At 41.0% G+C, this 26,689-nt stretch overlaps 1 protein-coding gene across 3 annotated transcripts in view; it reads left to right on the forward strand.

The window, feature by feature from the left end:
* The window catches only part of GHR (growth hormone receptor), a 279,446-nt gene that overhangs the window by 235,592 nt on the left and 17,165 nt on the right, over positions 1–26,689 (forward strand). For all 3 annotated transcript variants that reach the window (XM_029216313.1, XM_029216311.1, XM_029216310.1), the window contains 4 exons: positions 8,773–8,902; positions 15,682–15,854; positions 20,157–20,335; positions 25,172–25,337. In XM_029216313.1, the coding sequence (XP_029072146.1) occupies positions 8,773–8,902; positions 15,682–15,854; positions 20,157–20,335; positions 25,172–25,337 (648 nt within the window). The remainder of the gene's footprint in view (positions 1–8,772; positions 8,903–15,681; positions 15,855–20,156; positions 20,336–25,171; positions 25,338–26,689) is intronic.

Below are 26,689 nucleotides of genomic sequence, written 5' to 3' on the forward strand. Positions count from 1 at the left end.
ACACACACACACACACACACACACACACACACACACACACACACACAAGAATGACAAGCTGTGTTCCTGAGAAACATGTATAAGTACTTATAGAAAAATGTTCTCTCATTGCATTTTGGAAGCCATGGCTATGTATACCATATTTATCTTTGCATGTGTCATATTGGTCATCCTTTAACGGAAATAGAAATATATACATGAAACATTTTAAAAATCTGAATATACACTTAAGAATTCAAACATGTGGTGGGAGTAATTTCACCAAGCAAGAAAATGTACACAGAGCAAAAGTTATTAGGAAAGAATGACCAGGCTGATTCTCTCTCAGGGAGCTGGCCCAGCCTCTTTATATAGAATAGTCTGTCTGCTGTGCCATCATCCTTGGACCGAATATACTGTTTCAGCAAGTGATGATGTTAAGCTGAAGCCTGGCACACAAACAGGTGTTCAATGATTGTTTGTTGGGCCTCCCTGGTGGTACAGTGGTTGAGGGTCCGCCTGCCAATTCAGGGCACACGGGTTCGAACCCTGGTCCGGGAAGATCCCACATGCCACGGAGCAACTAAGCCGGTACGCCACAACTACTGAGCTTGCGCTCAAGAGCCTGCGAGCCACAACTACTGAGCTGGTGTGCCACAACTACTGAAGCCCACGCACCTAGAACCCATGCTCCGCAACAAGAGAAGCCACCTTAATGAGAGGCCTGCGCACTGCAACGAAGAGTTATCCCTCCGCTCGCTGCAACTAAAAAGAAAGCCCGCGTGCAGCAATGAAGACCCAAGGCAGCCAAAAATAAATAATAAACAAATATGATTGTTGAATAAATGAACAAATGAATGAATGCATGTTGAATGTGCCTGTGCATCTAAAACTAAGAAGCTTTGGTGTGCTCATTACAAAAGACCCTGTTTTATGGCATTTGAAACTCCAAACCTTAGAAATGAAATTACATAGAAGACTATATCATCATCAGTGAGAATTAAATGGCCTCGACAAAATTACAAGACAAGGAAAATAAAGGCTCATTCATTAGTTGGTTTCTTCTGGCGATAGAAGGCTCCCCTGAGACTTTAGGAGGTTCATGTGTTTCATGACAGAGATTTGACTTTGGCAAAGCATGGCTATACTTTTAGGCTTGGATGAGAATATCCCCACATGTACTTTTTCCTCCCACTCCTGGCGAAGAACTTGCATGGGAGACCCAAACAAGAGGCTCCAGTGGTGGGAACAAGCAGGATGCCTTCTGGGCTCAGAGGGGAAAAGATGATATAAGTCAGTGGTTCTTGAATTCTGCTATACTTCAGAATCACTGGGGAACTTTGAAAAATCCTATGCCCAGGTAACTAAATTGGTGATTCCATAAATTACCAATGAAAGTAGAATCTCAAAGGCTAGAGTTCAGGCATTGGTATTTTTTTCTAATTTCCCAGGAGATTCCAGCATATGATGTGTTAATTTTGTCTATAGCTCCTCTGCCAGCTACTGATTTTCAGGAATTTGGATCATCTCATTGAAAAGAACCTGACATCATTCACAAGTGCTTCGGTTAAGTTTCATTTAGGACATTTTCATAAGATCGAGGGAACCAGTAGTGTCTTTTGTGCAGTGAGTTACAATTCCCTATTTTACTAGCAACTACTAATCTACTTTCTATCTTAATGGATTTGTCAACTCTGGAAGTTCTATTCAAATGGAATAATATAATATGTGGCCTTTTTTGTCTGGCTTTTTTCACTTAATAAAAGATCTTCAAGGTTGTAGCATGTATCAATATTTTATTTCTTTTTATGGCTGACGAATATTCTATTACATGATTATACTACATTTTGTGTATTATCCTCTCATCTGGTGATGAACACTTGGGTTGTTTCCACTTTTTTATTATTATGAATAATGAAGCTATGAATATAATTGTACAAGTTTTTATGTGAGCCTGTATTTTCAATTCTCTTGGGTACCTACCCACCTAGGACCAGAATTGCTGGGTCATGTGGTAACTCTGTGTTTAACTTCTGAGGAATGATTAAACTGTTTTTCTACAGTGGCTGTATCAGTTTACATTCCTACTGGAGACTCCAATCATTCCACACCTTCTTGCTTTATATTTTAATTATTTGATTATTATCTAGGATGTCCCTTACCTTAGCCAAACAGAAAATAAATCTTACTAAATTTAATGCTAATTGTTTCTTTGACATCTCAAAACCGTGATATACAGAATACTTTTTTCTTGAATAATGAAACTATGGCAGTTCTGTTTCCTGAGTCAGTTATCCTGCAGGACAGTAAGTACGTGTCTTTGAGGTGATGCTCCTGTTTCCGTCTTCCAGCAGGCTACCCTGTTGGAACTCGGGGCTGCTGGAGCTGCCTTGGCACATCCTCCCTCTAGCCAGAGAAAAGAACGCCAAGGAAAATAGTGCCCACACCCTTCCACCCAAGAAGCCCTGTTAGTAGTCACAACAGTTTTAAGAGAATTGATGGGAGAAGAGAGAAAAATCTTAGATCAGATAGGAAAATATATGATCATTCTGTCCAAGAGAATTCAGTGAAATAATGTGAAAGCACTAAGTAAGCTAAATGCACCAGATAAATGCTGTGGAGAAGAAAGGAAAGATGATTGATTAATGCCCCTGAATGTTCAAAACTGGGATTAATTATGTTCAGCTACAGCTATTTAAGAAGAGGAGTAAATATATTTTATAATGAAAACGTTCCGTGAAAACTTAACTAAAACAACAAAGCAAGTTTTGGTGAAAAGATAAGTGCCTAAATGCTAATAGAACTGCATGTACAGCTCTATGCACAACATTTCCTGACGTTGCCATACAGATGAGCTATCCATAGAGGCTGCATCCAGTTAAGCTCCCTGCCAGACCACACGTGCTGCAAATACTTTTCCAAGACACTGCAAAGTTCACTTGATTTGACATTCATCTTAAATTAACTGGACATGTTTACTAAGCCTTTATTTTAGTCAACCTTACAATGTTTTAAATGCACCAAGAATCCATTTTTAAAGCATACTAGAGTTTAATTTAAAATAATAAAAAAGAAAGAAATGAGTAGTTCAGGGGAGATCTTGTGAATTCTTGTTCCCAACTCTAAGCCACTAAGTGCCTAAGCAGAAGACTTTACAGCTGTGCCTTCTTCAATTCTACAGAGAACCGTAAAGGAAATCAACTGTGAGGGTGAATTCCTTATATCCAGTATTGCCCAATACAAAATACTTATTAAATTCTTTGCCAATTTCCAACATTAAAGCTTTTTCTGCCAATAGTTTTATGAACTAAGTAGTTGCAGTTTCATAACCACTTGGCAATTCCATAGGTTAAAAAAATAGCCTACCAGACTTAAAAGATGTGTTCTTTGACACTATATTATCTATAAGGCAGTTACTTTTGACAAGAGTGATCAACTAGGAAGTTTACAGATTTCTTTTACCATATTTTGACAGGCCAGCATCCATCAAGGACAAGACCTTTGGTGAAAGGGGGTGTAAGATGCTCTAAGGTAAAGGAATCACTGAATTCCTGAAGCTCTTCAAATAGAAAAGTGCTTTGGAAATGACAGGTATACTTAGGAGAAGGATGTGTGGCCTCAAAGCAGAGCTTCATAAGGGAGGACTCTTCATAAGGAAGCTGGGCAAGGGGTTCTTTCCCCTCCACCTAAGTGTTTACAAGCACTGTGCAAAACGCAGTGCCCCTCAGTCCAGAACCTGGTCCCTAGGAAGCCCCAGGAAATATTTAGACTTTACAAAAAAATAAAAGGTAGCATTTTAGAAATACAGTTCAACCACTTGGCCCATTCCATTTATTTATTTATGAAGTTCATTTATCTATTCTATAAAATTGTTTTCTTTAGTATGTCTTTGCAAGTTTTAATTCTTAATTATATTAAGGACTATTGTTTTGTTTTCTTTCCTTTCCTTACTGTTTGTCTATGCTGCCCAACTCAAAAGGAAATCCTCAACTGGTTGTGTTCAGTTAGACTTTGGTCAGAGGGCAAGGTTGTCTCTTCACAAGGTATTAAGTCCCCAGCCTCTCTGTTCAGGGGTGATAATAACTGGCCAGGACTGTTGACAGCAGTTGAATCACACGACGGGCTGCAGTGGAGGTTGGACATTTAAGGGCAAATGGCTGCTGAGTGCCTTCCCCTCCACGACCTGGAGCTCTCGGAAGAAGGTTGTCCTTTCCTCCCAAAGACTCCTTTCCTTCCAGCCTTCCCCTCCCACTTCAACTGCTTCTCTTCTTCCTTCTCTTCTAACCCCAAACCCCCAAGCACACGTTGGGAACTTGTATGTGATTTCATTTGGCTTTTGTTTCTGCTTTGTCATGAGTTGAGGATAGAAAAGCATGACTGGTGAGAGAACGGAAGGTAAGAAGGCAGATGACTATCTCAGTATGTAACAGCTGTTCGACGTCTGTGTACGGCCCAGGAAGATCATGTTCCTCCAAGGGGAGAGCCACTGGGCAGGAAAGGAGGCCCGGCCAATCTGGCTGACAAAATCAGGCACGGTCACTGTCAAAGGTGATGTGCTGCAACCAGCGGCGCCTCCCAGCCCCTCTGATGCCGTCCCTCTGTCATCGTAGGTTTGAACATAACATCATTCCATTGACTTTTCAAAACTTGAATTTAGTAAAACTCTCTTCAAGATTTCTAGAGAATAATTTCAGTAGGAATATCAGTTTAACTTATTCTTAGTTAGCTCTTATTACCAGTTTATAGCCCATCAGAAATTTGGGCAGGTTTAGCATTTAGATGTGTCATTTCACACATATATTTAAAATATCTCTTAGTTCTCCAAGCGTTCATTGTGAACAATTATTATACTCTTTTAAGGTCATAATTAATTCACATCCTTCCCACGCCCTCCAGAATTTGGCTCAAAGGAGGTTACACCTTTGGCTCAAAGGAGGTCACTCTTGATCTGCAGCTCTGCTAGAACTGATCAGAGAACCTAATAATGTGGAAAGCTAACTTTTCAGTGCTTACGTATAACTTTATTTCTCTACATCAGTGGCTCTCAACCTGGGCTACCTATTGTTTAAAAAATCTCAATACCCAGGCTGCACCCCTGACAGATTGGGTCAAGCCTCTGGGAGTAGACCAAGGCATCAGTATTTTCTTAAAACTCCTCAGTTGATTCCGATGTGCAGCCACAGTTAGGAAATGCTGCTCTTAGGGCTTGCCAGGTTACAGATTTCTGAGAGTTTAGTTAAGAGCACATCTGAGCTGGTCATCTTTCCTTTCTGGGAATTTCTTGAGAAGCAGTAGAGAATTGTCTAACAAAAAAGCTATTTTTTACTAGTGCTGAGAGTTTAGACGAAATCACAAGGATTTGTGTTTTAATCCCACCTCTGCAAACAACAGCAGTATAAACACAGGCAACTCACTTAACCTCTCGGAACCCCAGTTTCACCCATGTCTAAGTGGAAATAGTACCCACCTTCTAGAACTGTTAGCAGTATTAAAGGAGATTACATAAATATTCAACATGATGTAATAATATGTAGCATGATGTATGAAACATAGTAATGATAACAAAGTAAATATGTCAGTACAATCCTTATTTTCAAAATGAAAGCTCCAAAGAGAGAATAAAAGTGAATCCCAAGGTTATGGTCAAGATTTTTGAATGCTGATCAGTGTTAACACATTAACATTTCTTCAGGATGTGGGACCACTTGAATGGAATACTCATTTCTCTAAGAATTACTTTAGGGCCAAAGGTGGCTTCTCTTGTCCATTGAAACATTCTTTCAAGAGATGTTTTTAAGAGTGTGCTACTCTGTCTGTAGGTTTAGGCTAAAAAAACACCACAAGAGAGTAGGAAGTATTTCTCCTCTAGAAATGACTGTGTGTGGCTCATCAGAGAGGACCTCAGAGTGTATGATAACCATTTATTGCCTTCATAGTGAAACACAAAACAACTTTCTACTGGGATGTTCAGATCGAATAGACAGGTGCTCATTTTAAGGTTAGGCCAGCACCTCTCAGACTTGGGAAACCTGAGCATGACTCAAAGGAACTGGACTTGAGGAAGGTTGAATGTCTTCAGCCACAGTGATAACAGCTGAAGCAGGAGGTGTCTGAGCAAGAGAGAAGCAGCAGTTGTATTACAGTTCTTCTTGCCTCCAGAAGAGAAGTTACCCACTTTCCCACACTCACTGTGACATATTCATTCGCTAAGAAAAGTGGTTTATGTCATTCTTAAACACTGCTCTGAAGTTCTGATATATACTGAATTTGTTTATTATATCAATATATCAACAGCCTTCAGATATTTACTATGGGTAATATCTTTCCCTATCCATCCTCCAAATTAATCCATCAGCTGGGTCCTCTGCCTCAGATTCTCTCACAGTCGCTCAAAGTGCCAGCGAGGGCCGTGGTCGCATCCGAAGTCTGAAATGGGGAAGGATCGGCTTCCGTGCTCACTTTCATGGTTGTTTCCCAGGACTCAGTTCTTGGAGGGTTGTGAGACTGAGGGCCTCAACGTCTTTCTGGTTGTGGACCAGAGGCTACCCTCCATTCTTTGCCCTGTGGTTCTCACTAACATGGCAGCTTGCTTCAGCAAAACCAGCAAGAGACTAAGTCAGGTAGCAAGACAGAAGTCACAATCCTTTGTAACCTAATCACAGGTGTGACATCCCCTCAATGCTATCATATTCCATAGGTTCGAGGCAAGTTACTCAAGGGGAGGAAATATTCAAGGTTGTGGATAGGGATCCTTCAAGGAGGATTGAAGGAGGCAGGGATCCTTGGGGCCATCTGAGAGGCTGTCTGCTACAGCACCTAGCAGCACATACCCAGCCATAAAAGAAAGAAGGAAGGAAGGAGAGAAGGAGGGTGCAAGGAAGGAGAAAGAAAGGAGGAAGATAGGGAAAGGAAGGCAGGCAATGAAAGACAGACATTAAAAAAGTAGCTTTGCTGCACTGCGCCTACATCGGGATTCCTCTGTGGGCACGTATTTCATCACATTAGCACCACAACCATGAATTTCCTATTTCTTATTTAGAATGCAGGATAACATGGGGCTTTCTATATATCTGGAGTTAAAAGGAAACAGAGTAAACAAGGATAGTAAGTTTAAGCAAGAGAAATGTGTTTCAAATTAATTCTTTTTAAGTTGTTTTTCCCCCAGCTAGCAAAGTTTTTTTTTTTCCCTTCATGTTTCAAGTTTTCATATTAGGTTTATTATTCTTGCCATTATGTGGCAGGCTTATTGCACAGGGAATATAGGAACCTGGATGGTGTTTGCATTTGGTGTTCTCTGGTGGTTTGGGCTCCAATACCAAAATTATGTTTTGATTCTGTAGATTTTTATTAGTGGTTGTATATGTCACTTAATTGTAAAAGTGAAGTTGTAAAGTACCTTGGATCTCATCTATTCCAGCCTCTCTATTGAGAAAACTGAGGTCCAAATGACTTGAGAAGCTCAAGGCTAAATAGTGTCAGAACTGAGACTACATCACAAATCTCTCAATTGGAAATCTGGTGTATTTCCTCCTCTCACGTTCTGTTCAAAAAAACAGTCAGAATGTGCAATCCTCCCCTCAACCCTGCAGGCGTTAAAACATGTTAGTTGTGGTTTAAATGTGGTTTATTTAGCACTGATTTTCTGGAAGGATCTAAAAGATAATACTTCCAGTGCTTCAGCTAATAGAAAAAGGAACTTTTCCAGGAACTCTACTGTATAATAGTTGCTTGCCTAAAGAAACATACACCTTTTTCATTTTTAATAGATTACACAGGCTCCAGTGCTTCAGTGCTCTGAGTGGGTTCATAAACATTGACCACAGTCTCCAAAATGGCCATGGAAGTCAGAAGAATAATGAAAATTGATATACAAAAATGAGTTTTACCTCAGACCCGCTGCACATTCATAGCTGCAGTTTTCATAGATGCAGAGGAGCTTGGCTAATATCCTAACACACAGGAGTCTTTCTCCACTTCCCAAATTAGCATTGACACGTTATATATATGCACAAGTTGTTGAAAGTAGGTATCTATTTAATGATACCTATTTAATGAGTTTACTGGCTGAATCTTTTAAAAGACTGCAAACATTAGTGACTTTATCAAACATCTGTAAAAAGAGAAAAGCCTCTGTGGTTCTCTGGGGCCCAACTGGTGCCAACACAGCCATCCATGGTGGGCAGCTGCCACCATGCACATTGCTGGGCACACTTCAGGTGCCTGCCTAGGTTTCTCAGAAGTCAGGTGAGGACCCTCAGCCCATGGGCAGGTGCAGCCTAGAAGTTCAGTGGCATTAACACCTCCAGGGCAGCCCGCAACCGATGGGAGTTGGTGGATAAACGCCCTGGGCTCCCATCATTGTCGAGGACACAGGGAAGGCACACTTTTCACAGCTTCTCAGAGGAACCTCAGTGGGGTTGGACCCCTGTCAGCCACTATGGGCACGAGCCGAAGAGCAGACACTTTGTTAGCTGTTTTCCCTTCCCTACGTCCCTCTTTCCCTTTCCTGGGGTCACCCTCCAAATAAACTACCTGTGCCCAAATCCTCATCTCTAGCTCTGGTTTCTTAAACAGGCCCCAAGAAATAATGTCGGAAATAAAGACAAAATGGTTTGTCCCTGGAATCGGGACTGACAGAGAAATAACTGGCAGCCAGCAGTTCTGTAGCTGTGACCCAAGGAAACAGCATTTCTAGAAGAAGTGCTTGTTCTTGACCGCTTTAAGTATGTGTTTCATTAGGACCATCTGTTACCCTCCCGATATCATGCCTTGCCTTTTCTTTTTATTCTGCAGATTCTTCCGGGAAGCCTAAATTCACCAAGTGCCGTTCACCTGAACTAGAGACTTTTTCATGCCACTGGACAGATGGGGTTCATCACGGTTTACAGAGCCCAGGATCCATACAGCTGTTCTATATCAGAAGGTGCAGGCTTCATGCCATTCTGACTTTTCTCTTCTACAGATTTTCTCATTAAAACGTATTGAGTGACATGCAGTGGTAGGAACGGAAATAACCTATTTTGATGACCTAAATGCATTCACCCATTCATTTATTCAAACATATTAATTAAGCCCTTACTCTATGTTGGGTACTGTTTTAGGCCCTGGAGATACAGTAGTGATTACAAAAAGATAAAGTCCCTGGTCTCATGGAGATTTGTTTCCAGTGGGGGAAGACAGACAAAAAAAAATTTTAATTAAAAAATTAAATGTCAGCTGGCAACATGGTTAAGAAAAGTAAAGCCAGAAAGAGTGTTAGCACTGTGTAAATATATGCATGTGCTTGAGAGTGTCTGAGGATGAGTGTGTGAAGGTATGAGTGAGCATGTTTGTGAGTGCAAGAATGTGTGTGAGTGTGTAAAAGTGGGTACAAGTGTGACTGCATGAATGTGGGAAGGTGGGTGAGTATGCACGTGTGAATATGTGTGAGAGTGTGGGGGGGTGTGGTTGTGCATGAGTGTCTGTATGTGTAAATGTGCGTGAGCATATGGGGGAGTGAACAAAGTGAGTGTGCATGAGTGTGTGTGTATGTCAGGAGCTCGGGTGACATCTTAAATGAGGAGGTCATCGGAGGCCTCTCTGTGGTGCATTATAGCGGAGACGTAAATGAGGTGAGAGAGGCCATGTGAGTATCTGGGAAAGACTGTCCAGACAGAGGAAATTGCAAGTGCAAAAGCCCTGAGGCCGATGTGGCAGGTAGGAAGAAAGCAGGAGGCCGGATGGTACAAGGTGGAAGACAGGGAGAGTAATGGGGGAGAAGTCAGAGGGGGTTAGCAGGGCCAAACTGAGACGAGCCTTGCAGGCCATGGCACAGCCTACTTTCTCTGTGGTGGGAAGCCATAGGGGTTTTTTTAAAGATGTGTGTTTTAAAAGACTGGTTCCTATGTAGAAAATAGACTGTGTCCCAGTTAAATTAGTTTCATTCAGTGAGGGACTGTGATACTTCTCTCTTCCATTTTTACTGATGGTCCTGTAAAATAACGGGAAGAGTGAAACAAAGATCTTCCAACATGATCACCACCCGAGTCGTTTATTTCTTACTCCTCCTCACCTGGCACGATTTCCATTTCTGTTTACTCTCATGTTGTACCTTTTTGCTTTTAAAATTTTAGGCTCAAACACTCTATCATCTCCTCTTTTCCACCCAACCCCCAGGGAAGGCCTAAGCCAAGATGCAAGATTAGTGGAGACCCCTGATCTGGTGGTGGTCATCTGTCCAAGGACGGTGCTTTCAGTCCCCCAGAGGAGCGGGGAAAGGAAAGGTAGAGGCAGCAGGCAGTTAAGGGCATGAGCTCAGGGCCAACCATCTCGCATTTCAGCCTGGCTCCAGCCCTCGCTCACAGAGTGATGCTGGGCAGATTAGTCAGTCTGTCAACAATTCAGCCGCCTCATTTGCAAAATGGAGATAATAGACCTTTTGCCACATGGCTTCTTGTGAGGGTTCTATTCACTAATCCATGAAAAACACTTATCACTGTGCTTGGTGACAAGCATAGTAAGTACTGAATAAATGGTAGCTGCTATTCTTATTATTGGTAGCGGGATAATAATTTAAAATAATATAGAATTCTAATTGCTGGACTACAAAAGTGATTTTTGATTCTTTACTGCTTATGACTATTGATGTGCTATAAGACCATTTTTAATGCAGAGCTGGATGCTTAATTTGCAAATAAATACTTTGAATTAGCAACTAGGACTGGCCTTAGTCACCTTCCAGGTGTGTGAGAGGTCTCTCAGATGTACCCCCAAGGGCACACAGAGATGAGACGGTTGGGCACCAAATGCACATTTTTTCCCAGCAAGGCTGATACTGCAGAGAGGTAGGGGCCGGTTGACAAAGCTGATTTGTATACATACATTTGGACAGGAAGCTAAAATGTCTGGTAACACTTTTGAAAGGAAGCTAAAATGTCTGGTAACACTTTTGAATATCCTCTGAAATTATTGTTAAATGAAGAGAGATTTAGTAGGTTCAGTTTTCATACTTTTGCTTTAGCAGCTTAGAGCTCAATCAAAACAAAATAAGTTATTCATACTGGCACAACTAACTAAAATAAAGAGAGAAATAGCAGTTGGGCCCACTTTATGAAAACAGATTTTCACCACCCTAATATTCACCAAATTTAAACCTGAGTAAAAAGATCCAAAAGGATGCAGCCTTCACCAATATATATTTGTCCCTTACCCTCATCCATCCAAGGGCCACATACCTTTGTCTCCAGGCCTTCTCAGCACAGCCCAGGCTTTTCAGCATCCCTAGTCCAAACCCAGTCCTGTGCCAGTAGAGATGCTACTAAAAGTGTGATGAGGTGGGGGAAAGTCTTGGATCTATTCAGAAAGGCGTCATCAATTATTGTCCTAGTAGAGTTTGGGATCCCAGGGGAAGAAATTGTCACATCCTCAAACCCCCTAAGTACCACCTCATAATTAGGGCCTACCAAACTGGCAAAATCAGTGTTTTGTGTTTTCTCTGTAAGCATTTAACTATTTTGAATATCTTAGCCAAAATAACATGAGCGCCCAGCCCGGTTTCTCTGGAAAGGGGAGAATTAAGGGAATTAGGAGTATCAGGAATATACATTATCAGGACTGCACCAATTAAGAGTACAAATGTGTTGCCTTCATGTTACCCACTTACACAAAGCAGAAAATACAAATGCATTTTCTGACTCTTGTCATTGTTTCTTAGAATTCAGTTCCCAGGCAACTCCTGGGACTATAGAATCATGACTCCCCATCCCTGATACAGAGATGAAACTGTGACATGATGTCATCCAGAGCCAGAGCACTGGAGGCGGGGAGGAGAAGGAGGGGGCTGATGCACTCCCGGCCTGGCCTTGGTAGCTAAAGCACAAGGGAATCTAAACACGTCAGGCCCAGAGCACGGGCCCAGAGGCAGCTGCAGGCTTGGCTGGCTCTGCTCCTGGCCAGGTGAGCTGGGGGAAGAGGCAGCCAATTCAGAACAGTCTGTGCCACCCTGTGATGGAGACCGTGCCCGATTCAGCCTCTGAGCTTGGAGGGGACTCAGCAAGAATGCAAATCACAGGCCTGGCAAAAAGAGGAGCCTGTCAGCATGCTCTGCTCTCAGCCTTTTGCCTGCAGATGCCTTGTTTTCAAAGAAGTGGGCATGTGAAGACTCAGTCTCAAAGATTCTCTCTCCCCCAACCCCACCAAACCCCCTCCCCAAATTACCCCGGCTTTTGAAAAGAAAGTTTCTTTTCCATGCAAGGTGGTGGGGGAAATTAGAAAGGAGAAAGAGCAGTTTTACTTTCTTTTCTTTTTTTAAGGAATATGTTAAATTTTAAGCCTAAAATGCATGATCTGGAGATAATGAAAACAGTTGCCCTTAGAACATAAATGATGTTGTATTTTTTTTTTATTTCTCTTCCAGTTGGTTACCTTTAAGTGGAAAGCATTTCTTCTGCTCTTTATTCTGATTTTTATTGATAGGCTCTTGCTATAGTTCTCACCGGTATGTCACAAGCCAGTCTGGGAGCAAACCTAGAGCACTTAAGTGTAGGGAGTAGCTTCCATAAACGGGCTTTGGTCATCTGTAGAGAAATTCAACCCAGTGAAGGCAGGCAACAGAGCATCGGTTTTGTGAGTCCATTTGTTTTTTTGCGGTACGCAGGCTTCTCACTGTTGTGGCCTCTCCCGTTGCGGAGCACAGGCTCAGCGGCCATGGCTCACGGGCCCAGCCGCTCCACGGCATGTGGGATCTTCCCGGACCGGGGCACGAACCCGCATCCCCTGCATTGGCAGGCGGACTCTCAACCACTGCGCCACCAGGGAAGCCCCCATTTTTTTTTTTCTCTAAATTTAATAGTTTAAAAAGAAGTGTTAAATATGTATTTAAAATAAAATTCAACTTCAGTTAGTGAGGGAGGGGGTTGGGAGTTGTGTTTTGAACTAGCTCTTCCGGATCTATTGTGCTTAAGATAAGTGCTTTAAGTTGTTTGTTCCATGGAGCTAATGGGTTGGGGACAATCTAAACAGTGTTTTTCATACAGTCCCCATGGGGACCAGGGTGCTGACAAGCCAAAGTTGAGAAACTGTGTGAAATACACAGAGCTAACCTCCCTATTACAAATCCAGAACTGCTAAGCACTAGAATGTTTTAATAGTAACTTTAATACTGTCAATTATGCTAAATACATTTGATATGTCCTTTACTATTATATGGAAGCCTCACTTACTGGGCAATCTCTTAAACCATTGTCTTTACTATACTCTTATTTTGTTTGAAAGCCAAGATAAAACAAACCATACCATAGTTCAATGACCCACCTATCGATAGTTCTTTTTTATCTTTTTCCTATTCTAAACACATACAATACACACGATTCTTACTTCTACCCTCTACCCACTTAATTTTCCCATCGGAGATGAATCTCCCTCTCATCCAAGAGTATGCAGCTTTTGAGAATCTCAACCAGAAATTAAGCAACAGTTCACTGTCCATGTTAATCCCAACTTCTTTCCAACAGCTGACAAGCAGCTGTCTCAAGGACCCCCTGATGTTACACAACTTTCCTCCTAGTGCCAAACTTGGGAAACAGCTGTAAAGAAGGAAACATGTGTCTTCTCCCAGCTCTTCATCCTGCCTTCCCACAGCCTGCAGGGTCCTTGCTGTCCACTGCTGCCCAGCACCCACCCCCCTGGGGTGATGCTCACAGACCTCCACAGTGTGGCCTGCCAGCCCCAAGCGCCTCAGCCGACACAAGGTCATTCCTACCCCCTTCTCCCTCAGCCACAGATTACCTGGCTTTATGTCTCCTTGACTTATAAACCCCCTTCTCAGCCGATAGCCTAGTGAAGAGTAAGTAAATAATCAATTACCCCACCTAAGTAGCAATTCTAATTTAAGAAAGTTTTTCCCAATTATTCCATTGCCTTCTGTTCCCTCTCTTCCTTTCCCTATTGCCATCTGTTAAACTTTTACCCGTCTTCAAGATTGCTAAAAACACCACCTCCACCTTGAAGCCTTCCATGAACAGCCAGAGCAATCATTCCCTCTTCTAACTCCAGTGAGTACTATGTGTAAACACTTAGCCACACTGCTTTGTAATACAGTTTCTCGGTCATTCCCCTGAGGCAGGAGTAATTCACATGAATCCCGCATATTATCTGGCACGGTGTTTTATATATAATCAATGCTTATGAAATATCAGTATACTGAATAAAGGAGACAAAAAAAGAAAGTACTTGGATGGTAATTTCTGAGTCATCTTCTAGCCTGAAGGTAGTGATCAAGTCTTATTAATCATTATAGCCACACAGTGCTAGTGCCAGCTATAATGCTTACATACTGCTTGCATTGGAGACAGCCAGTGATGGCTTGCTGAATTCAGCCATTCAGTCAGGCAAGCAGATGGGAAATGGGAGGAGAGCTGTGTCACATTGTCTCACATGTTTGCTCAGTTCCTGCTGGGATGGACTTGAGTCTGAGCGATCTTTTGATTGCTCTGCATTTTTGTTCAGGTCCCCTTAGCAGCTGATCAGGGAATATCCTTTCCCCAAACTGACGTCCTCCCACAGTGAACTTCCTGGCATCTCTTTTTTCTTTGACACACATCCTGCTGTTGTTCTAAGTCATCTGGGTAAATGATGCTTTCTGTAGACTGGGATAGAAGTGAATAACTCTATGGTAGAATTTAAATATGGAGATGTAGCTTTTCTGATTTCTTCAGTGTTCTCCATGTGTCCATCTATCCCTCATGACTTGTTTTGTTTGTTCTTATCTGATCGAAGATATAGGAAAAGATGAACTTGTTCTTTGTAGAGAAACCAAAAAAGGAACTGATAGGCAAACACATTGATTCAGTTCAGCCCATTTTTGTTTTCCTTTTTTTGATATTATAATTAAATGTCCATTGCTATTTACAAAATGGAGAAGAAAAATGCTTTCTCAGTTTGGAGAAATTTTTTTAATTTCTGGGTTCATGGCTTTTGTCTCTTTTATGAGTAGAGGGGAAAATCCTAGGACTCCCATGTTTCTTAAAGGTTACCTGGATGTCCAGCATGTTTGAAATGTTCCCGTGGCTCTTCATGTAATTAAGGAAAAAAAATCAGGAGAATGGGAAGGAGTTCGAGGCAACAGGAAACCATCCCCCCCAAACAATGGACAGCTTTGGGGAGATGGACACAGGATGCAGCAGTTCAGAATAGGACGGTAGCCAATTGTCCACTTCAGGGCCACCCAAATCTCCATGTCACTCAGCCTGCAGAACACCATCAGTGTGCTGCCTCAGTTTCTTCCACCATAAGTTGGGGGAATACCCAGGTTTAAAGACTCAGCTATTCTCTGGGAATCTCTATAGTTTGGGGGTTGACGCTCTGCAGTATTTTAATAAAGGAACATTTTTAAACCTTCGTAAGCCTGAGAACCCTCATCGGCAGAATGGGGATAATGAAGTACCTGCCAATAAATCACTTAATTTAGGAGCTGGCTCATTATACACAGTCAATGAAGGGATGCTTTTGGTATAGGCAGAAGTACCAAATGGCCTTCTATCGGTCTACAGACACTGATCATCAATCCACAGATGTGCTACTTCTTGGAAATGGTGCCACTAAGATACTTGCTTATAACATAGTCGTGTCCCAATTTATTGAATCTGACTGCCAAGCACCTTGCTTTGGCTTAAGCTATGGCATGATTTGGGGGAACAATTCATCCTTTTTTACCCTCCATTTCAGGAGCACTCAAGAATGGACTCAAGAATGGAAAGAATGCCCCGATTATGTCTCTGCTGGAGAAAACAGCTGTTACTTTAATTCATCTTATACCTCCATTTGGATCCCCTACTGTATCAAGCTAACTAGCAATGGTGATACTGTGGATCAAAAGTGTTTCTCTGTTGAGGAAATAGGTAAATCACAGGTTTGTGTTTTATTTGACATGGCTTTAGATTAAATAAATGGGGAAGGCTGCAAAGTCCAAGTGTATGCAAATAGGAAGACTGTGTCATTGCACTCTGTAGAGGGATGGAGGTCTCCTTTACAGTGCATGAGATCAGCTGGTGAACAAGAGAGAAAGGGCAGAGGGAGCTTGGGTTGGCTCTAACATGAAAAAAATCTGGCAGTAAATGTTGTAAAGAAAAGAATAGGAGTCTTATGGAGTCTTTTCCTTGAGAAGGTCTCTAAAGCTGGATTGTATTCTTGTGTGCCGCTGCGAGGGACAAACTCAACGCACTCTTAAGATTCCTTCTCTCCTAATGATTTGGTATGATTATTATATTCTGATCTACTGAAGTACATTGGCCTTGATCTCTGTCACTGCTATAATAAAGGCCTAGATTTTCTTTACCACAAGGCATAATCATTCTGGAATTTTACATTGACAGAACAGCCAAAATCAGTTTAAAGACATGTTTATAAGATCTCAAAACAAACACTGGAGGTAATTAGCTCAGTGAACGAAGTGAAAGTTCCAAGCAGCTTATCCCTTGCCCATCATGTGGACACAGGGGAAATGAAACAAAACAAACAACCATAATTGGAATATTCATGTTTATACTATAATAGTATAAACAGCTAAATAGAAAGAATCAAAGAAGGACCATGAGTAGCTGACATTGGTGCCTCAGATCTATCCACAAAGCTCATTTGTTGCTTATAGGAATTCCTTGGAGCCTCTCTCAGATGTGTTGTTCTTGTGTGTGGTTTCCCAGGCATCAGCAGACTGGAAGAGACAGAGAGAGTGTGGGTAGAAGTTGCAGATGGAAACAAGTAAATCTGATAGCCTGACTTTGAGGGAGAAGATTGAGAAAACTGTACCAAGCAGAAAAGAGAACCCAATTATACGGTTTAGAGGAACTATTCGTACATATGCCCTAACGTCAATAGATGTAGCTGTCTAGTGGCTAAATGGGTAGTAGAAAGACTACTGTGTCAAGACCCGTGTTCTAACCCTGTCCCTGCCAAGTGCCATGAGCTGGGCACTGTGCTGGGTGTGTTGGCTACAGAACGAGTAAGACGCAGTCAAGTAGGGAAATCAGGCAGGTTAACAAGTAATTGTGATACAGCACATAGGTGCCGGACTCAAGGTGTGTGGAATGCACAGCAAGCCAGGGTTGTGGCCAGAGGTGTGAATGATTGACTGGCCCCGAGGGTAGAGAAAGGGCTGCACAGAGATGGTGACTAGTTCAGTTACTTCTTAAAACATCAGCAGGAGTTGCCAGTTATACAAGATGGACTGTGTCTTCCAACAGCGACTAAGTTCCAAAAGTGACAGACAACACAGAATGTTCACAGACTCGGGAGCAGTTTGGCAGGCCTGACTCGTTGGCCAGAGAAATCATCAATTGATCTTGTGTACCCAACAGAGGAATTTGGACTTTACCTTACTGCCCAGGGGTACATTTGAGGATGCTTGAGCAGGGAAATGACCTCAGGATATTTATTGCTAACACTTACAAAGCATTTACCATAGATCAGGTGTGATGACTGTGTGAGATAGGTTCTATTATAATCCCCATTTTACAGATGATGAAACTGATCCCCAAAGCAGGGGATCAATGACTAGCTCAAGGTCAGACAGCTGGTAGGCAGAGCTGAGATTCAAACCTAAGCAGCATAGCTCCAGAGCCCATGCTCTTAACCTCAAAGCCATACAGCATGGTACTATTGTCTCAGGGGAATTCTTCTTGCTGCAGTGTAGAGGGTAGATTGGAATAGCACAGACTAGAGGTATGGGGATTAGAAGACTCTGTGATAATCAAGGCAAAAGATGATGACGGGCAGAGTTACCATGAAAGCAGGGAGGGAGGGAGCTGAGAGTGAGAGACAACAAAGAACCGAGGTGAACCTAGATCTGAAGATGACAGTCACAAGCCTCAGCTTCCTCGTGTATTATGAATGTATTCTACTAGACCTCACAGGGCTCGTCTTTGGATTTAAAGTCATATATTACTTAGGCATTTGTCATTCATTCAGTTTATTCAGTCAATCGTTGAGTCTCTTCCTTAGACCAGGCAGTGTTCTAGGTGCTGGGGACAGAAAACGTCTGCCCTAGTGGGACATTTTCCCAGTGAGGGTGGAAAGAGACCATGCTGCGAAGAGAGATAACATCGGGAGGGAGAAAAGCATGCTGGAGAGGTTGCAGTGGTAGCGTTATCAGACACGGCTTCACCGAGACAGCGACACTTGAGTGAAGAAGGAAATGAGAGAACAGTCACGTGTCCACATGAGGGAAGAGGGCACAGGAAGGGTAAAGATCCTGAAGCGGGAGCATGCCTTTGCTCTCTCAAGGAACAGCATGGGGTAGCGAGGGGATACACAGAGAGCGAGGAGGTGCGTGGTCACAGACCAGATCCCAGAGGTCAGAGGGTCAAGGCTAAGGTACCCTTTAAGCCATGTGTGACTTTGGCTTTCACCTGGAGTGAGATAGGAAGCCTTTGGAAGGCTTTAAATGATGAGTGATATGACCTAACTTAAGATGACCACCATGTCCACAGTATTGAGGGCTGTGTTGAGAATAGACTGAAGGGGGACAAGGACCACAGGAAGAGACTAGTTGGGAGGCTAATGCAGCAAAAAAAAAAAAAAATTGATAATGGCTAGGACCAGGTTAGAGCCATGCAGGTGATGAGAAGTGGGTGGATTTGGGGAATATCTTGCAAGTACAGCTGACAGAATGTGGGATGGTGAAAAAAAAGATGAGTCCGGGGGCTTCCCTGGTGGCGCAGTGGTTGAGAGTCCGCCTGCTGATGCAGGGGACGCGGGTTCGTGCCCCGGTCTGGGAAGATCCCACATGCCGCGGAGCGGCTGGGCCCGTGAGCCATGGCCGCTGAGCCTGCGTGTCCGGAGCCTGTGCTCCGCAGCGGGAGAGGCCACAACAGTGAGAGGCCCGTGTGCCGCAAAAGAAGAAAAAAAGAAAGAAAAAAGATGAGTCCGGGAAGAGTTGAATTTTTATCCTGAGCAACTGGAGGAATGGAGTCACCATTAACAGAACCAGGGAAGGTAGAAGAGGAGCAAGCTTCAGGCAGAAGACTTGCCTTTGAATGCATTCAGTTTCAGATGCTTTTTAAACATCTCAGGGTGTTTCTCACACCGTAATGTGTCAACTAAGGCACCTTGAAATAAGCATAAAAGTAAGGAAGAGGTTATTATTATGCTCATAACGGTGGTACTGAGCCTCTCAAAAAGGACCCAGTTCTATATCCTCTATTTAAAGTAGACAGGAAGATTTGTAAGATGCAACATGAGTAATAAGTTGGAGAAAACTTTTCATTGAAAACATTTTTATAGTTCAGTCATATAAAGGGTTAAGCTTTGGTTTTCAGAATTCATCAGTCCCCAACAAATCCAGAAAGTTGAGGTATAACTGTCATGATGTGGGTAGCTTAGCTATTTTGCAAATCCCTTCAATTTAATTTCCAAAATGTGGTCATGATTAGTCAAATTGGGACTTTCTCATTTTTTATAAAGTAGTATCCACTCCACAGTGGTCAGTAGCATGCAGTTAAGTAAAACACAGAAAACACTGATTCATTACCATTTGAGAGAGCAGTGTAATGCCTTCATTTTATATCTGAAGAAATGATCACGTGTGGCTAGGAAGACAAGCTAAGGAGTATTTACTGAGTGTTTGGAAGGATTGTGCTTCTGTAGCCGTACAGAAGTGGCAAAGACAAGAAATGAGAAAGAAAATAAGAAAGATCTTGCCCCAGGTCACATAGAGCTTGGAAGAAAAAAGACTTCTCCACCCCTAGTTCCAAAACAGCGACGTTTAAACACCATAGATCTTTCTGACTCTCTCTTCCTTCAGTTCTGAGTTGAAGTGAATTCCTTTGCCAAAATCCCAAAGTATTAATCCTGTCAGAGCCAAAAGAAGTGTAAAACATGGCAAATCTTTAAGAATAGCTATAGATCAGATTTTAAACTCAAAAAGAAGTTTTTTATAGGGGCTTTTTTTTTAAGTTAAAAACAGATCATCCTTAAGTTAAAAAATGATTCACTTTGTTGTAAAGCAGAAACTAACACACCATTGTAAACCAATTATACTCCAATAAAGGTGTTTAAAAAAAATGATACTCTCCCATAAAGTGGGAATATTGGAAGAATTAAGAGTTTGAATAATAAAAATGTATAAAGTAACAGTCTCTTCGGAAGAAAGCATTCCACTAATACCGAGCTGTGTCTGTGTACTAATTCCCTGTTGAAATGCCCAGTGCAACCAGATCCACCCATTGGCCTCAACTGGACTTTACTGAACATCAGCTTAACAGGGATTCATGCAGATATCCAAGTGAGATGGGAACCACCACCAAATGCAGATGTTCAGAAGGGATGGATAGTCCTGGAGTATGAACTGCAATACAAAGAAGTAAATGAGACCCAGTGGAAAATGGTAAGCTATCATTACATCTCACATTTAAAAATCCTTTGACTTTTCTTCTTTTTAGTTTAACAACCCCCTCTCATTTATAGACTTCCTTTTGACTTAATACCACATGCCCATGCTATATGCTCTCTAATTTCTTATTTGAGAAAACTGGATATAATCAGTAAAATATCATCTTGGAATTCTTTAAGACAGCAAATGCGTACATGGAGTTTTATACAGAAACCTATGGAAGGAAAGGAAAACTATATTTCCCCAGTCATCATTGGTATCCAGTTGAACTTCAGAACAATATCGTGCACTCTAGCCACTTAGCTGCCTTTGAGGGTGTGGCTAAACATGGGAAGGGTTATGATCAAGGTCAACAGTGAGCTGTGGCTAAATATTCTCCCATGATTTTACTTGCTACTCTTCACCAGACCCCCATTAAAATAAGTTCTTGAGTGACTCCAGGAGGGAAACAGAGGGGGAGGGAATCGATCCCCTAGAGGTTTCAGAAGGATGTTTTGTTACATACCTCAAGGGAGAATCAAGCTAAGAGGTTTTTATGTAAGCAAGTGGCATGGTACTGGTTGACCTCTGAACCCCACACTTCCTTGCCAAGTGTATGGGAACTGGGCACTTCGATAAAGTCCACATGGCACACAACAAGAAGAAACCAGGATTATCGTGCTGCTCCCAATGTAACCAATTCTAAATCAGTCTAGCCACAGCCACAGGCCTGGCCAAGCCAAGTGGTTTCTGGCTGGTCACCAGGTCGTGCCCAGCAGCCCGGCACAGCCTCACTCCCAGAATTTTGAGACACCGGGCCCTGTCCATTCAGTGAACTGCTGAGGAAGAAGCCAGTTTTGTCATTAGAGGAAAGTTAAGTTTAGAGCAGCTGTGCACAGTTAAATATTGGGCTTCAAGGTTCTGTTTGCAGAATCATTTTAATTTAGATATCTGTTCCATGACTTGGTGCAGAAAAGCTTGGCTGGATGCTGAGTCAAACAAGGCTTTCTAAATTCAAGCTTCAGTCAAACATTTGTTCAGCAACCAGGTATTGAAATAACTACCGTGCACGAGGCACGGTGCTAGGCACCCCAGGGCAGCAGTTCCCAAAGTGTAAACTTTGGACCCCTGAGGGTCCCTGGGACCCTTTCAGGGAGTCCACAAGCTCAAGACTATTTTCATAATAATACTAGAATGTTCTTTCCCTTTTTCACTGTGTCGAGATTTACACAGATGGTACAAACGCAATGGTGGAAACACTGCTGCTGCCTGAGCACAAATCAAGGCAGTAATTCCAAATCGTACTGACAGTCACTGTATTCTTCACCACCGTGCACTCACAGTTAAGAAGCGGTGAGCAGGGCTGGGGGGAGGTGGTTTCACATAAGAATGTTCTCAATGAAGCTGCATGCATATATTATTTTATTAAATCACGACTTCTGAGTATGTAGCTTTTTAATCTTCTGTGTGACACATGGGAAGTACACATAAAGCACTGCAGCTACATACTGAGGTGTGGTTGGTTATCTTGAGAAAAGGCATTTAAACACCTGAGTTGCCTGCTAGAACTAGCTGCGTTTTGCTTGGAATACCATTTTTACTTTGAAAGAATAACTGATAAACAGCTGGATGGCTTTTCATATTTGAGTTGGCAAATACTTGGCAACATTTCTTGAAAAAGTGAACTTAACACTTAAGAAAAACAATTGACAGTATTTGTTGCCAAGGAGAAAATTTGAGCTTTCAAGGTTAAATTCGAATTTTGGAAAACTTGCCATCTGCAGCTGTGAGCTTGATAGCTTCCCCAACCTTTGAAGATCTCCTAATGAGATCAACGGTGATATAAGCAAAAGTAAGGCTTTTTTAAAATATTGTATAGTGAAATGTGTGAACATTTAGAAAATCTGCATAACTCAGTGAACAGTATTTTCCAAATGACCAGTATGTACTGTAACCAAAACCACACATGGGGAAATGATCCATTCAAAGTACTAGATGGAATGGTGGATTTTAATATAATGAAGTATGAAAGATTCATTGATAGAGTTTCAGATTCCACATTGCAACTAACCTTTAAGAAAATACCACTTACTGAGTTTTCTTGTTGGTGTTAAAGAAGAATATATACAATCATCTGAAAAGAGTATTAAAATATCTCTTCCATTTCCTAACTATATATCTGTGAGACCAAGTTTTATTTATGCACCTCAACCAAAACAACACATCCTAGCAGTTTTAATTCAGAGACAGTTGTAAAAATACAACCATTAAGCCACATATTAAAGAGATTAGCAAAAATGTAAAACAATGTCATTTTTCTCACTATAATTTTATTCTTTCAGAAAGTACAATAATTTTTATAAAAACGTTAACATAAAATCTATTATTTTAATTTTGAATTTAGTATTTTTTAAATTCTCATTTTCAGTTTCTAGTATGGTAAATAGTGAAAGGTATAACCCAAAAAACCCAAAATCTTTAGGATTCTCAATCATTTTTAAGAGTGTGGAGGAGACCTGAAACAAAAAAAGTTTGACAACCTAGAAAAAGCAAAGATGTAAATCAGAACATTAGCACACAAACTGAGTGCTGATAGTTTGAACACGGAAAGTCCATGGCCTGTAGTTCTGTCCCAGCCGAGGCACTGATAGGAATCACACACCCTGAGCCAGATGCGTGGGAGCATGGGACTCGGTCGACCATTCAGGGCTGCATCCCAACTTGGCTTTGCGGCACTTTTCACTGCACCCCTGCTAAATCTCATCAGGTAAGTCCAAAGGGGTCAATTAACTTTTACTCTACTTACCTTTTATAAATGAAGTTACAAATTCATGATATTTATAAGTTTGGTAATTTGCAAGGTATCTCAGAATTGTCATGAGTATCAAGGGCCCATCTATAGAATTGACCTCTCTTGAAGAACTTACATTCTACTTGGTTATGAGAACAAGAGGCATAAGCATAAAAAGAAGAGAGGGTTGTAAGTCAAGGGGGAAAAGGCTAATGTTTGTTGCTTGTATCAGGAATTCACGTTACATTTGACAATATTGAATTTGGCATTACTATGCCCATTTTTCATTTATTAAACACATTTTGAATATAAAAGTAATTCTAATGACCATGTAGTTGCTTACAACTATTTACCTGCTAAACCAAGTTAAGAATTTGTTTGGTTTTTTTTTTTAAGACTTAATGGGTGGCGTAGAATTATCCACAATGTGTTGGCCATCTCTTCAGTACCCACTATATACCTGGTATTGTGCTGGGCTTTGGAAATGTAAAGAAAATGAAGGCATCGTTTGCCCCCAGGGAATCTGCAGTATAATATAGAAATTAGAGCAATGAATTAAAAGAAGTAATATGTGTACTACCTGGCAGGATGGAGTAGGGATAATTGCCAGAAGAGGCTTCTTAGAATATCAGCAGTACTTGCACTGAGAATTAGCCAAGAATAGGCTTTGCCTCATAGGAAGGTGGCAGGGAGCAGGGCGGGTATTAGGAGCCCTGTGAGCAAATTTGAGTTTGGTGTGGCTGGTGTGGAAGGGTGAGGGAAGATGGAGAGGGGGCTATGGGTCGAATGGCCAAGGGTCCCTTTTTGGTTTTGTTATTAATGAAATCTGTAAAGAAATAGTACTGGTGACAGTGACAGAGAAATGAGGGCTTCAAGAATGGAAACACAGGCTTTTTAAAATAGTTTAAGAAAAATAATAAAATGAATTTAATATTCAGAAGCATTTTAGGTATACAAATATTCCATATATTAAACATCTATAAAAGATGCAAGCTAACCATTCTGTGTACATAGGAGAAAAAAAGAGGTACTTTGTGAGTAGAAACTAACTGAGGTGAAGGGAAATTTGTTTTAGAAGTTGAAGGCCCAGGCTCTGACTTAATAAAACAAATTATGAGAATCTTATTTATGTGATAAAACCCATGCTGTTGAAGAAGAGAATGTTCCTAATTTTCTGTAAACAGGAACAAGATGTTCTACCCCAAAACACAAGAAAACCACATATTGTGTACCTGCTTTGAATATGTGACTTGGAGGAAAACACCATCATTAGTTGTGTCTAACCTCTTTGATAGCAACATGTCTTAAAAGTCTAATAGCCTCACCTACCCTTCCCTGGGAAGGTAAAGGAACATCCTGGCCTTCAGGATTGTGGAATCCTGTTGGTTGTTACCAAAGGCCTCCAGTGACTTTTCTTCACAAATTTTGAATAGCAAACTATTTTGAGGTGGCTTTAAGCCTTCTAGAGCAAGCTGATAGAATTGTTTGAAAGTTTAATTAAGACAACTGTGATTTTTCTAGGACACTTTCCAATTCTGTGATCATATGAATGACTACCCAGGATTTCCAAAGAACAGATATAGATATAGGAAATATGTTTGTTTCTTTCTGTTCTGATGTCTTTATATAAGAATGTAATATCCCAAAGGGTAGGCAATGTATCTGTAATCTTTATAATTCTGCCATTCACTATAATTCTATTATGCTTTGATCTTAGTAGAATATCTGACAGCCTAATGCAAAGATATAGCTGCATTTCTTTAAACAAGTCTATCATATCTTTGTGTTTATACCAAAATAAATTTGAAGACTACTCCCCATTTAACAAAATGATTCTTTTTTTTACCATTTTTAATTGAAGTATAGTTAATTTACAATGTTGTGTTACTAAGTTATTTGCCTTGATCTTTCTCTAAATAGCAAACTCCACCAGCGCATTTTAAAACATTGCCTACTTTACAGAAATTCATTTTGAATACACATGTAGAAACACCTCATAGAGCTTATTGCATTGAGTTGTTGACTCTCTAACCAGTAAGTTTTATATTTTGTCTTGAAAGATGGACCCTGTATTGTCAACATCAGTTCCAGTGTACTCATTGAGACTGGATAAAGAGTATGAAGTGCGTGTGAGATCCAGACAACGAAACTCTGAAAAATATGGCGAGTTCAGTGAGGTGCTCTTTGTAACACTTCCTCAGATGAGACCATTTGCATGTGAAGAAGGTAAACCTAAGAGATTAAGATGGAAGCCAACATGGCTTTTGTCAATATACAGGGATTGTTAGGGTGTTGTCCAGATCAAGATACATTAGCATCAATTGTCAGGATGAGGGACCTTGAGTTCACTGCCTGTAACAGGTACTCTCCATTACAAAAGAGGAAGGAGGATTTCATTTTTGAATTATTCAGGAAAAGTCACGGGGTAGGTGCAAGTTAAAGAGCAGAAGATACACTAAGCTATTGATGGAGGGGGTGGGGTATCTCTGGATAACAGAATTTCAGGTGATTCTTTTCTTCATTTCTTTATTTCCTTGTTTCTGTATTTCTAGTATTTTCTATGAGTTTGTTTTGCACTTATAATCAGAAAAAAATGTTTCTCATATACACAGTGAAGAAATTCTGAATCTGGATGGATGGCTATCTATGTGGCATCTTAGAGAATTCCTAATATTGAGTCAGCATAAGTAGTCAATGGCAGGTGTTTATTGGTTTTAGAAAGTTTGGGTGTGGCTTTTACCTGGAGGAAGGCTTAATAAATCGTGTGCTAGATACGCTCAAGAGTGACAAGGAATATTTGAAGATCCTATATAAAAGAAATATAAACATATAGTTTAAAGAAATGAGACCTATGAATTCAGAATAAAAGAATTTAAATTTTTGGATACAGAAATAAAGAAGGCTGCCTAACAATGAATAGTAAGTGTATAAAATATTATCACTCCCAAATGGGAATTGGCTATAACTCATCCCCTTTAAAAACAGAAGGTTTACAGTGCCACATGAGGGTCTGAGGTTTGTTAACGAAACAATCACAAGCTACAGAGAAATTAAATTTATATTTCTGCACCTACAGTACAGGTAGAATCTGTGATACTATATAACACAAATGAAAATGTCTATAGCACCATCTTTTCTAAGCTCTACTCAACAGGCTTGTTGTTTCAAATGATACTTGATACAACGAAATTCAGGTTAAAAGCACATTTGCCACATGCCCTTTAAGCTTATTGTAATGGCATTTAATTCCTTAACAAAAACATTTTTTAAACAAGCTTTTCTTCTCTGTTAAAAAAGAAAAAAATTAAACTCTCGCTTTATATTATGTTCCTGAGTATATCATTGATATAAAATTATAGGTACCACAAGATACAAAGAAATGATATTCTCTCCCCCACTAATTCTTTATAATATGCATAACATCTCCCTTGGGGCTTTTAATAACTGAATAAGAAAATAAATAAAATATTACAGCATAAAAGCCTACTTTCATAAAGCAACGTGAAGGTAAATTCCACCTTAAAAGCAGTCAACCTCTGCCACTGTGGCACTTGTTCTTGAGAAATGAAATAGAAGGT

Source organism: Monodon monoceros, unplaced genomic scaffold (assembly GCF_005190385.1).
Source record: "Monodon monoceros isolate NGI ecotype Baffin Bay Population unplaced genomic scaffold, NGI_Narwhal_1 Super_Scaffold_12, whole genome shotgun sequence".
Lineage (NCBI taxonomy): Eukaryota > Metazoa > Chordata > Mammalia > Artiodactyla > Monodontidae > Monodon > Monodon monoceros.